The sequence below is a fragment of the Coffea arabica genome, chromosome 4c (genome assembly GCF_036785885.1).
Source record: "Coffea arabica cultivar ET-39 chromosome 4c, Coffea Arabica ET-39 HiFi, whole genome shotgun sequence".
NCBI classification, from domain to species: Eukaryota; Viridiplantae; Streptophyta; class Magnoliopsida; order Gentianales; family Rubiaceae; genus Coffea; species Coffea arabica.
In genome coordinates this window covers 22,447,815-22,460,016 of record NC_092316.1, presented here as the reverse complement: position 1 = coordinate 22,460,016, position 12,202 = coordinate 22,447,815, and the positions used below count along the sequence as shown (strand labels likewise).

The 12,202-nt window shown below is 32.0% G+C and overlaps 1 protein-coding gene across 1 annotated transcript; it reads right to left on the bottom strand.

The window, feature by feature from the left end:
- Window positions 1–834: 834 nt before the first annotated feature.
- Window positions 835–8,695, bottom strand: LOC113738630 (RHOMBOID-like protein 12, mitochondrial). The gene is made up of 8 exons (XM_027265869.2): window positions 8,186–8,695; window positions 6,612–6,723; window positions 6,402–6,521; window positions 5,087–5,197; window positions 4,561–4,605; window positions 3,501–3,605; window positions 3,372–3,413; window positions 835–1,188 (listed from the first exon to the last, which is right to left on the bottom strand). The coding sequence occupies exons 1-8, from the start codon at window positions 8,548–8,550 to the stop codon at window positions 1,093–1,095; spliced, it is 996 nt and encodes a 331-aa protein (XP_027121670.1). The 5' UTR covers window positions 8,551–8,695; the 3' UTR covers window positions 835–1,092.
- Window positions 8,696–12,202: the final 3,507 nt, after the last annotated feature.

Here is a 12,202-nt window from a genome sequence, read left to right as displayed (position 1 = left end):
AAAGTAAATGAAATAAATGAAGGGAATTAAGGAAAGGCAAGGAAAGCAAAGTAGACATGCAATTCTCACTTAGCACGTTGGATCACATAGAGGAGAGACAAAAAAGGATAAAAGAAGTTATACCTCCCCGTTTGTGATGTTAGTAAAGTGAACAAGACTTAACTTGGGCTAGAATCACCAAAGAAAGAGATAACTTGGACTAAAACCATCAAAGTAAGGGATTTATGCACCACTTTAAAGATAAGTAGAATAAAAGGCAAAAAGGAAACTCAGAACACCTTAGAAACTTCAAAAGGGGTACTAACAAACCACCAAATTCTTCCCTAATTGCGACTTAAATGAAACCAAATAATTCATAATTTCCAAGAAAAGTAAACTATGAATCAAATTTCTAAAAATAGAAAACTACCAAGGACCCAATTGCAAACATTAACCAATCATTCAAGCCCAATTAAAACATTTTGGGAACTCCAAAGGTTCAAGAGCGAAGAAAGGGTCAAGTAATGGTTCAAGTTGAAATTACTCTAGAACCTAATTGCAAAAACTAGAATATAATGGGGCTCAAGTAAACACCCGGTTGAGTAAACTGCACATCATTATTGACAACTTTCAATTAGATATCAGTCTCATTGCTATAGCATCCAAAACCTAAGAATAATCTGTTTGCTGAAGATCCAAAGCCCCTTGCACTTGCCGGATCCAAACCCTCTACCACAAGTCGCAAATCCAACAAAAACACATGGCTTCCCAATTAGTTTCCATTCAGAAACATTTTTCTTATCAAGAAAAAGATCAAGAAATGCTTGGGTAAATTGTCATTTTAACCCACAATCCTATTCGCAGAACGTGTCTCTTTCCCTTCTCTTTTCAGAGTTTGAAGAAATGCCAAAAGTAAAAGTTCTTAAATACTAGGCTATCATCCGAAGCAACAATATCTGATATCAAACTAAACAGCATTCTTCATTTCCTTGCAGCGTTAAACATATGCAGAAGTGATGCTTCAACTTATACTCCGAAAAGTAATAATCCTACTATACTTAGGGGAGATTAACAGTTAGCAATCAAGTTGGAATGATTTTCTAATGTGAGAATTTAAAACCGGAAACGGCCTTTTCTGATTCGTGCCCATGCTATAGCAGCAACTGTGGCACCACCCAAGTGAGCAGATCCAGAGATTCGATTGTCTCCCTGAATTAACAAAAACAGCAAGTCGGAGTTTTGCATCAAAGTTAGGAAACATAGAGAACCCTTTGAAGTCAAAAATGAAAACTGGAAGAGGAAAGAATGCCTATTCTCTCATATACAAAGATCATTTAGCTGAAGGCAGTAGAACAGGGAAACCCATGCCTAATTTTGATGATTATACCAGTAAAAATGAAATCTAAACTTGCGTTTGGATTAGCTGTTTTTGGGATTGTTTTTCAAAAACAGCACTGTAGCATTTCGTTTTTGAAATACAAGTCCGTTTTGATTAGTTGTTTGTGAGGTTGTTTTTCAAAAACTATATGAAAAACTTAGTGTAGATGTTTTTTGGATTATTTTTAGAGGTATTTTTAAAACATGTTTTTGAGTATTTTTATAATTTATAATTTTTATATTTATATACATTTATGCATTTATAATACATTTATAAATATTTATAAATAAATATATTTATATATTTATATAAAAATATATACATGTATTATATTATATATAATACATAATATAAATATATTTATAAACTTATATTATTATAAATGAATAAATTATAAATGAATATTATATTAATGTATAAATGTATAAATTATGGATTATAATTTTTATACTTTTATATAAATATACATTTATAATATATTTATAAATATTCATAAATAAATATATTTATATAAAAATATATAAATGTATTATATTATATATAATACATAATATAAATATATTCATAAATGTATATTATTATAAATGAATATTATATAAATGTATAAATTATAAAATATAATTTATAATTTATAATTTTATATTTTTATATAAATATACATTTATGCATTTATAATACATTTATAAATATTTATAAATAAATATATTTATATATTTATATAAAAATCTATAAATGCATTATAAATGTATTATATTATATATAATACACAATATAAGTGTATATTATTATAAATGTATAAATTATAAATGAATGTTATATAAATGTATAAATTAATATATTATAAATATATATTAATATTATGTATAAATGTATTAATATGTTAATATAAATGTATTAATGTATTAATATTATGTATAAATGTAAAATTAATATTATGTATATTAATATAAATGTATAAATCTATTATATTATATATAATACATAATATAAATGTATATTATAAATATACATAAATATATATATATATTATGTATAAATGTACATTTATATAAATGTATAATATAATAATATATAATATTTATATACAAATATCATAAATATATAAAAATATTTTTTAAATAAAATAACATATTTAGAATATGTATAAATAAATATATAATATATAAATATTTAATATACATAATATACATAATATACATTAATATTAATTATAAATATTATAATATTATAAATATGGTGTTTATATAATATTTCAATTTGTAATATTTATTGTATATTTCATTATATAAATATTTATATAATATATAATTTTCAATTTGTATAGTATACATAATATTGTATATATATAATATAATATATTATACATAATATACATTTATACATATTATGTATATTATATATTATATACATAACATTATTATACATTATTATACACAATAATGTACATAATAATATTATACATTAATAATGTATTTATTATAATATAATGTACATAATATATTATGTATAAATATTTATACATTTATGTATACAATATTACATATTATGTATATTATGTTATGTATATTATATTATATTATGTATAATATTAATGTATATAAATATTTATATAATATATAATATATAAACATATAATTTTCAATTTATATTAATATAATATATATAATAAACATAATTGAAATATACAAATTGAAATATGCATATGGAGTTGTTTTTGATATAATGTTTGGATATGGTGTTTTTAGAGTTATTTTGAAAATACACATTTACTGTAGCATTTGGAATGTGAAAAACAGTTTTTCAAAAACAGAGGCAAAAACAAGGAATCCAAACGAACCCTAAGTTTCTTGTAAAACAATTACTTTTAACCGTTTTCCACAAATGATATTTAGATACACCACTATGTGCATTCATTGACAAGGTAACTGGGACCAGAAAAGGAGCACTTGGTCCAAGTTCTTGGATAATATGGAAAAAGCATAAAGAAAAAGAATATTTAAAGAAAAGATCATACCTCCATTATTCGTAGCATGTCTTTTCCAATGAGAAAGATTCCCTAGAATGATTATTATTATAACCATGTCAGAATATATAGCCAAATCAACAGCTTATTTATAGAAGAAAACATGAGGGAAAAACCTACCAATAAGATTGCGGGAACTGGTATGATAAAGTCGAAGTAGAGAGTCTTCTTTGGAAAGAGGAAAATATCAAGAAGCATTACTGCATTAACTGCCCCACTTGCTCCCTGAATGCAAAAGCAGATTGATTACTCAGGAAATCTTTCAGATTTAATTGTTGCTAATGCTTGACGAAATAAGGAAAAGAAAACTATGGCAAAGGTAAATTGCAACATTTTGGGTTTACTGTCTTCATTTTTTATTCAACAAGGCAGAAGTGCTTTGGTCTCACTATCCTAAGAGAAAAAAGAATAAGGATGTGGAATATTTTCTCAAGGAGTGGAGGGCTGGCAATGTAAACGGACATGATGTACAAAAGCAGGATTAAGTCTAAACAGAGGCTTGCAAGTGAGCATATCCCAACTCCCAATCTACAAGCAAAAGCTGTAAGAATAGAATATATTTTACATATAATACATGATTGTTTAAAGGACTAGATCAAACAAAATAAGTTGGAGAAATCCAAATCTACAAGTACAAGAAACGACTTAGAATGTGGATTCAAACAATCCAGTGAACACAAGGAAATCTTATAGTAAGTTCTAGGATTTAAGTGGTTTCACAAAAAGAACCATAGTTGAGGAAGATCGTGATAGAAGGAATATTTGCAGAAAGATAGCGATAGCTAGCTATTTTAGTTTTTCTTCTGAGAATCTCATTCATTTAATAGACAATCTGTAAAAGCACTCATAGCTCTTCAGGACAGTCACAACTTGAATTTTTGAGAGTTTTTTTGTATGAAGAATACAATCTAATAAGATGGGTTCTATCCATACATTAACAGATGCATTTTCAAGACAAAATTTTCAACTGACGAATCAGAACAAACTACAAACTACTTCACAAACCAGTTGGAAGATCCTCAACTCAGTATCTTCTGTTCACAGAAAACTACTTGGAAGAAGGCAATTCTCCCTAAATGGTTATCTTGCCTACTGCATCATGTTTTTGTTTTTAACTGGCAGAGCAGCATAAGTAAGGATGACAATTAAACACCAAATGAAGACAAGGCAGTGCACTTACCAGACCAGGGACATTTGAAGGGTCAAAGCTCCACATATGTTTTCCCTGTACAAATCGAAGCATTTATAACAATATCAATAGATCAGCAAATAAAAAGACAGCTGGAGATACCATGCTGCATCTACAAGTACAAATAGTGCAGCCAGCCCTCTATCATGTCATAGATTGCACTGATACTCTTTGACCACATGATGTTAGAATGATTGGCACCAAGATTGCTGTTCTCATATTCAACTTGGTGCTTTCCACTTATCTCCCCAGTAATAGAAAGCAAAGGCATAGCACTTCAGTATTTACTTTTGAAGGATAAAGAAACATTATGTGTATCTTTACTTAGAATTGATAAATTAATGCTGAACAGAACAAACAAGAATATCAGTTGTTATATTCACTTTTAGCTGACGAAACAAACAAGAAGCACCTTATTTAAGGAACAAACTGCTATTCTGAGTTTGATTGCCATTTATAACAAAAAACAAGCATTTCACCAGAGCTTCTGTAAGAACTTGGAATTAAGTCGCTCTACCTTGGAGGATGGGGCCAACAAAGCATGGTGAACTAGATAGAAAACTGAGCCACCAACTGCTCCAGCTAGGTATAGTTTCAGCAAATACGTAGGTCCAAAAGTGATTCCCACCTAACAAAGACAAGCACAGAAACATTTCATTAATGGGTATGCGCCCAATTTATGCTTCTCAATGATTCATAAAGAATGAGTGCCAGAATATGCCAGATATACTTTCTTATAAGGGACAACATTATCACACACTGCAAAGAGCTGATAACAAGCCAAGACAGCAAGAGAAAACGATCAATACAACAAAAGTAAAACTTGCCAACAGATTCTCCCACCTTTCCACTAGGTTCTTCACTTTCTGATGCTACATTTGGTCAAGGTGACAAGGAAATTAGAGTACTGTTAGCCACTCTTTTAGCCGTCTTTCCATGTGTCAGAGTGTTTCCTCTATTGAATCCATTTCAATTTCCAGAATCAATTAGGCGATCAATTATCCAAATAAATTTCATCACTCTCTAAGTAGGTTTGAGGTTTAAAAAAAATGAACTACCTAATCACATATTCTAACAAGATGAATAGTTCATCACATATTTGCAATTAATGTTAAGTAAACAATGGTTCACTTATAACAAGGATAGCAAGGTCATCTAACCAGATATAGTTCCTTTCAATACATTAGAATTTGGTCATGTTGAGTAACGGAAAGGGTTGTATTGTTAGCTGCAGCCAAATGTGGGCTGCTATGTTACTTGGACTCTTCACTTAGCCCTGCCATACCTGTGTCTGACTCTCCATTTTGCACTAAAGTAGCCGCGTCGGCAGGACTTGGTAGCCAAGTCCGAATAACACAGGCAGTCTGCAATTTAGCCTCACATAAGCTATAGGTCAATTAATTAGTCAACAAGTTCTCCACAATGTCACTGAATCACAGTCACTACCAACATTGAGAACAACTAAAAAGAGAAGCAAGTAAAATATGTTGAACTAGGCATTAAATAGAAACTGCTGGTAATTTCTCAGACATAAAACACCAATTAACATGTATTTTCCAACAAAATTAGCAGCAGCACAAGCAAAATCACATCATGATTTTGATAGCCAGATTTACATAACAAGCTATAGCAGCCAACTGTGTGTGCCAACATTAGGTACATTAATTCATGAATCGTAAATTAATCTGCAAGAAAGAAGAATATCATTCTCAAACATTTCCTTTCTAAACCTGAAGAGAATTCCTCATTCTCTTGGGGATACTTATTATGTTAAGTGAAATTTGCATATAGATGTAATATTGAAAAAAGAGTTCAAAGGATTGATTCCTTACACTTGTTCCGAAAAAGTAAAGCCCCACCATGTTAGAGATAATATGCCCACTGTCAATATGACTGAATGCAGAAGTAATGATTGTGTGAATTCTTCCACTTTTAAAGTTGTCCAAAGAAATCTGGTTAGAAGACAGTAATAAAATTAAAATAAGCTGAATAAAAGGTCTAAAGACTCGAGGAAAACGAGCACAATATTGTTAGCAAATTACCATAAAATTCTTCTTCATAAATGATGGGTCTGCAATGCGCCATAACAGGAAAACAGCTACATTAGTTAAAATTAGTCCCAGAACCACACCATCTGTGGTAAGCCGTTGGAACCTACAAAAAAGAAAGTGCTGTTACTCTACCATTAACTTAGAAGAATACTGAGCTTGAGACCATAGAGAACAAAGAAGGCAAGTCATTCCAATAAAAGATGCCTCTGCAGCTCATTAATAATCAGATGCATATCTGACACGCAGAAAGCAAGAAGCAGAAATATGTCACATTTTTAATATTTTAGAACCAGCTAGCAAACCGTTCAAAATAACTTTCAGCACCTTGTCAAAACTCTTAGAAATGCCACATGGTTTTATGAGAATTAAACCAGACTGCAAGAAGAATTGAACAACCATTTTATGGGAAACCATAGAAATTTGGCAGATCAAATAAAGAAGGTAACCTGGCAGGTCCAAATTAAGACAGCATATTAAGCCAGAATAATAATCTAAATATTTATGAGAGAATAAGATTGTTCAAGTCATTTCTTATCATATCCAATAACTCAAGATACTAAAATGTATAACTAATATATTCTTCCCATGGAAATTAGTTGAGATTTTTTACTTTTCAAGAAATAATCCTGGTGGTGCTGTAAAGTTCCATAGAGCTACAAAGGGAGAAAACTCATAAGGTCAATGCTCAAAGTTTTATGATGTATAATGTGCTCGGACAACAGTCAAAATCATATAGTAATCCCTTCTTTTCCTTTGTCGTTGACCCATTCCGTATTGTAGAAAGTTGAACTATTATAGCTAAAGACTTTAAGCAAAAGTGCTACTAGCAATGTGGTGTGTTTGTGTATGTTGTCTACTTGAGCTTATGTAAAATGGCATATTTAGTTAAGGAAAAGTACACTTTTAGCATCAGATTAGGAAGCTAATTATTCTCACCACAGCCCTTTCTGGGAAGGTGCAAGCTTGAGCTTTCGATGTCATAGGGCATCTGATGAACTTAAGGTAAAACGTTGTGTCTTTTGTGTTTTTGTCTGTGGGTGAGAGAGACACTAAGGATGCAATTTGGACAAAACTGCAGAAACCTTTGGCATCAAATGAGTGAACCACTGGGTTATAGACTAAACTGGAAAAACATAGTACAGTCCACCCAACTACCACATGACACGCATAAAGCATTCTCATCTCTCACCACAACTTTTCTTCAGATAGTCTTCCAAGTATCAATAATTCAGCCGTACTTGCGAAAAAAAATGAAAAAGAAAAAACCACAAAAAGAGAAGAAAACAGTGCAAAAATTACTGATGTCTCAGTTTCATTTTCACACTGGAACAGCTACTTAATTCCAAATGAAAATTGAGACAAGAAAAGAAGAACGAAATTTGGATTTCACATTTTTTTTAAAAAAGTAGATTTGAACATGCTACTAAAAACTCAAACTTTACTTTTTTTTTGCTCCCTCGCATTTTCCAGTTAAAACAGAAAACCAAAAGAAAAAGAAAAGAAAAGAAAAACAAGATTCACGAATAACGAAACACAGTCAGAAAAGAAAATAAAATGCTACTTACCAGGAACGGCGATTGGAATCAAAGGAAAAATTAGAATGAAAGTTTCTTCTTGCAAATTGAGCTCTCAAGCCCGTAACTATGGTTTGGCCCGTTGAAGGGGAATTTCGCAAAATCAGCAGCTTTGTAGAATTTGATGGATTTGAGAAAAACCCATTTGAAATTTCTTTTGAAAAAACTCTGTTGTGTGGTCGATACGAGGTCCATGAGGTGTACTGGGAGAAGAATGGATTGTTTTGGGGAGACGGGCTATTGGTGCTGGGGAGAAAAGGAGATGTTTTTGAATAAATGGAGTAGGTTGTGGTTGTGTTGTTGGAGAGGGTTTTGGAGGTTTTGGAGAGGAGTTTTAGTGAGAGAAGCCTCTGCATTGCAACCAGAGAGAGATTTCTCAAGTGGCAGGAGACCGAGACCGAGAAGGTAAAATTTCGAAAGAACAATTTTGAACTTAGCTTGGAGCAGAGGGACAATCTCACACGTCCGGAGAAACGAAAAGAAAGGAAGCGAAAGCTGACTCTTCGATTGTTTGTGACTTTTAACTGGGAAAGGATTGGGTTTTTTTTTCCACAGTCACAATATTTATATAATTTAATTTATCCTAGTCTACGGGTAGGGAAGTCTAAATAGTCGTGAAGGAATACTCTAACAATTCTTTTGAATTTTTTTCTAGCACCTCCTTTAAACCAAAGGGAAAAGGATTGAGTTGGTGATAAAAGCCAAAAAAAAAAAAAAAAAGAAAAAAGAAAGAGTTGGGCAAGCCAAAAAAGAAAAGGTAAAACTTGTGTGAACCTGATCTACGGGCTTACTTGTAGATTAGGCAGAATTCTAATTTTTTTTTTTTTTGGATAATGTCAGAAACCTCTCGTGAGATTTCTGACAATTTTACTAGTCTCCCCTGAAGTAGATTTCTGACAATTTCACGAGCCTTTCCTGAAATTTGTACGAAGCTTAAAGTTTTGATAACAAAATAGTCTAATTAGAAAAAATAACATTAAAAAAGTACTTTAAATCGAGAGATGAAACTTTTATATTATAAATACCTCTTATGCATGTATATAAGTTATATTAGTAAAGGAATAAAAATAATTAAAGGTTAAAAATAATTAATACACATATTTCACTATTCAAAAGTCCACATTTAATAAATTAGACAACACAAATAAATGACAAAACTACACTAATAATCACAATATTTAACAAAACAAACTAGTTGTCTCTTTTAACATTATATTTGTTATGATTTTTGTGATTTTGAACAGAAAAAATTTTAAATTTTGCCTTTCTTTTTCTTCCATTCTCCTTTACTAATAGCTAACGATTAATAATTAGAGGATTAATTAACTATTAGTAACTAATTAATGAAAATAACTGTTGAAAATTTCTTTAATAATGAACAATGACTTGTATTTATAAAATAATATCAATTGTTACATCTAATGGAGGAAGGAGGGAAAAGAAAGGCCAATTTCAAAAATTTTTTGTTCAAAATCACAAGAATCATAGCAAACATTATGTTAAAAGAGATTTGTGAGAACCCGTAAAACCCTAATTATTTTTCCTAGGGTTTTAGTTCCCTTAATTGCATAAATTTTGCATTTTCTGGTTTAGAAATATTTTTCTGGTAGATTTTATGTGTAATTATAGTTTTTAGTTGATTTTTTCTAGCATTGGTGAGTTTTAGAAAATTAAGAATGTATATTGGACGTGGGACCCACTAGTACGAAAAGTTCGGAAAAATTCGGCCAATTAGGTTAAATTCCGGATGTTGTGTAAAATTTATCGGGTGTTAATAGATAAGTAGAGTGTGTGAAATGATTGATGTGAGAGAAGAAAGAAAGGATAGGAATGCATTTAATGAGGTGACAAGTGTCACATTCTCATTGGTTGGACTTTAAGAATTACTATTCACTTTCTTGACTTTTTTGACCAAAGGATTAAATATCTCAAAATTGCCCAAAAATCACCATTTTCTTCTCCATGTTGGCCGGCCCTCCTAGCTCAAGAAGGAAGGAAATTTCTTCAACTTTCAAGCTTCCATTTCACTCAATCTTCCAAGAACAAAAGCCTACACTAGGTTCCACTCCATAAAATCTTTCCTTCTAGTGCTAGTAAGTGTCTTAGTGAAGTTTGTTTGAAGGTCTAAGGTGGCCAACATCCCTCTCTCTCTTGATTTCTTGGTAAGTGATGCTTGAACACCCTACTACCTCTAATGATGCTTATTTTGTGCTTAATGGTGGCATGAGTGATGGAATATGTGATTTATTTCTTTATTTGGAGTGATTTGGTGGAATTTTCCAATTTATGATGAATTTTCTGGTTTAATATGATCTTGATGTTGTGGCCTTGTATGATGAATGGTAATGGTTTAAAATGACTCTAGTAGGTGTGAATTGTTGATAAATGCAATCAATTTTGGATTTGGATGGAAAAATGGAAAGTTAGGGTTCATAAATCCCTAATTCTGTCCGGTTTTGGATCATAGGGTTAGAGGCCGAATTGGACTTTGCTCAAAACATGAAAGTTGTAGGTATTGATGAGTTTGAGGTGCCTGTAAAATTTCAGGCCATTTGGCTTAGTGTAGAGTGAGTTATGTCGGAATTACTGTAGTTGTTCTGCTTTCGACAGAATGCGAAAACTGCATTGGTATTTGGCTATTTTGGCTGGAATTGGTTTGGATTTTGAAGTTGGTGTCTTCTGATGAAATGTAGCTGGATGTCTTAGCTACCATATGCCTTTGGAATTTCGGCATTTGGACCTATATAGACTGAGTTATAGTAATTACAGTTTTGTGTGATTTGCAAACCTGTTTTGGTCATTCTGGTTTAGTATTTGGCATTTTTGACCTAGTTAAGCTAGGAACTGGATTGAGTGACCTTCTACATTGTTGTAGCCCTGTTTCATAGCTTCGAAACGGTGGGTCTTACACCCCCATCCGATAATCGTAGTGAAATTGACGCCATTACCGCAAACTAAGGACAAAACAGTTTTATTTTCAGGGCCAAGGCTAAAGCCATTGTTTGAATTTCTGGTTTGCTATAATGCTTGTATATGCTTATGAAACCCTATTGGGGTTGTGATTGGCATTGCTTTATGACTCGTTATTGAGTCTCATTGTACTTGCTTATGTGTTCTAGGGCGTGACGGTGGTTCACGACATTCCCCTGACTGAAGTGCATGACATAGCACTTAATTGCTTAGTGAGTATACTACTCACTTACTTGTTATAATGTGGCTTTGTTCCATGTGTATTTGATGCCTTGAAGGCTTAATTGGTTATTGGAAGTGATTGAGGTGAGGGTGTACTTGACCGCCCTCACCCCTTGTAATTTCCTTCATGGCTATTTACTGTTTTACTGAAATACTGCAATTGTTATATGAGATACTGAATTCCATGCATGGAAACTGATTTGGTGTCGTTTGGACGAGTATCCAACGGTTTTACTGTATTACTGAACTCAACCCCGTTCGGTAGTCAATTGGATCGAGCCGGCGAGGGCTTGGTCGTGAAAATTGTCATGCCACGGGGACTGTACTGGGGAACCTTGTAGTAATGAGACTCTTGGTTCCGGTATACTCGAGTATTACTAAAAGCTACTGAATTGGAGTGCGGGCCCGGTTGGGGTATGTTGGGTGGAAGGAATGGAAGTAAAGTGAGGTCTACGGTTTGGTACTCTTAACATTGACGGAGGGTCAATGAGGTTGGATCAAGATTGCAAGCGTGGAAATGGGCTCTTGAGAGCCGACCGTATCCTTTCACTGATTTGCTTTACTTCGAAATTGCATACTTGAATTGAATGGTTATGCTTATGTGATCTTAACTGTTATTGTGGTAGTTGCTCACTGGGTTTTAGCTCATTCCGTGTTATTTGTTTTCCTTACAGTGATATAATTACTTTTGGGAATGGATTGGATAGTTAATTGCTGTCGCGCCCCACTTTTTGATAAAAATAAAATGTTTTGTTTTTGTTGAATTTTATTGATTTGGGAAAAATGAATTTTGTTGATAAAAACAAAAATGGGTCT

Excerpts from the sequence above, each read along its gene's own strand:
- LOC113738630 (XM_027265869.2), bottom strand. The coding sequence starts at position 8,550 with ATGCAGAGGCTTCTCTCACTAAAACTCCTCTCCAAAACCTCCAAAACC. Across the intron at positions 3,606-4,560 it reads CTTCAAATGTCCCTGGTCTG|GGAGCAAGTGGGGCAGTTAA; the intron begins GTAAGTGCACTG and ends TTTTGCATTCAG. Across the intron at positions 1,189-3,371 it reads ACATGCTACGAATAATGGAG|GGAGACAATCGAATCTCTGG; the intron begins GTATGATCTTTT and ends TTGTTAATTCAG.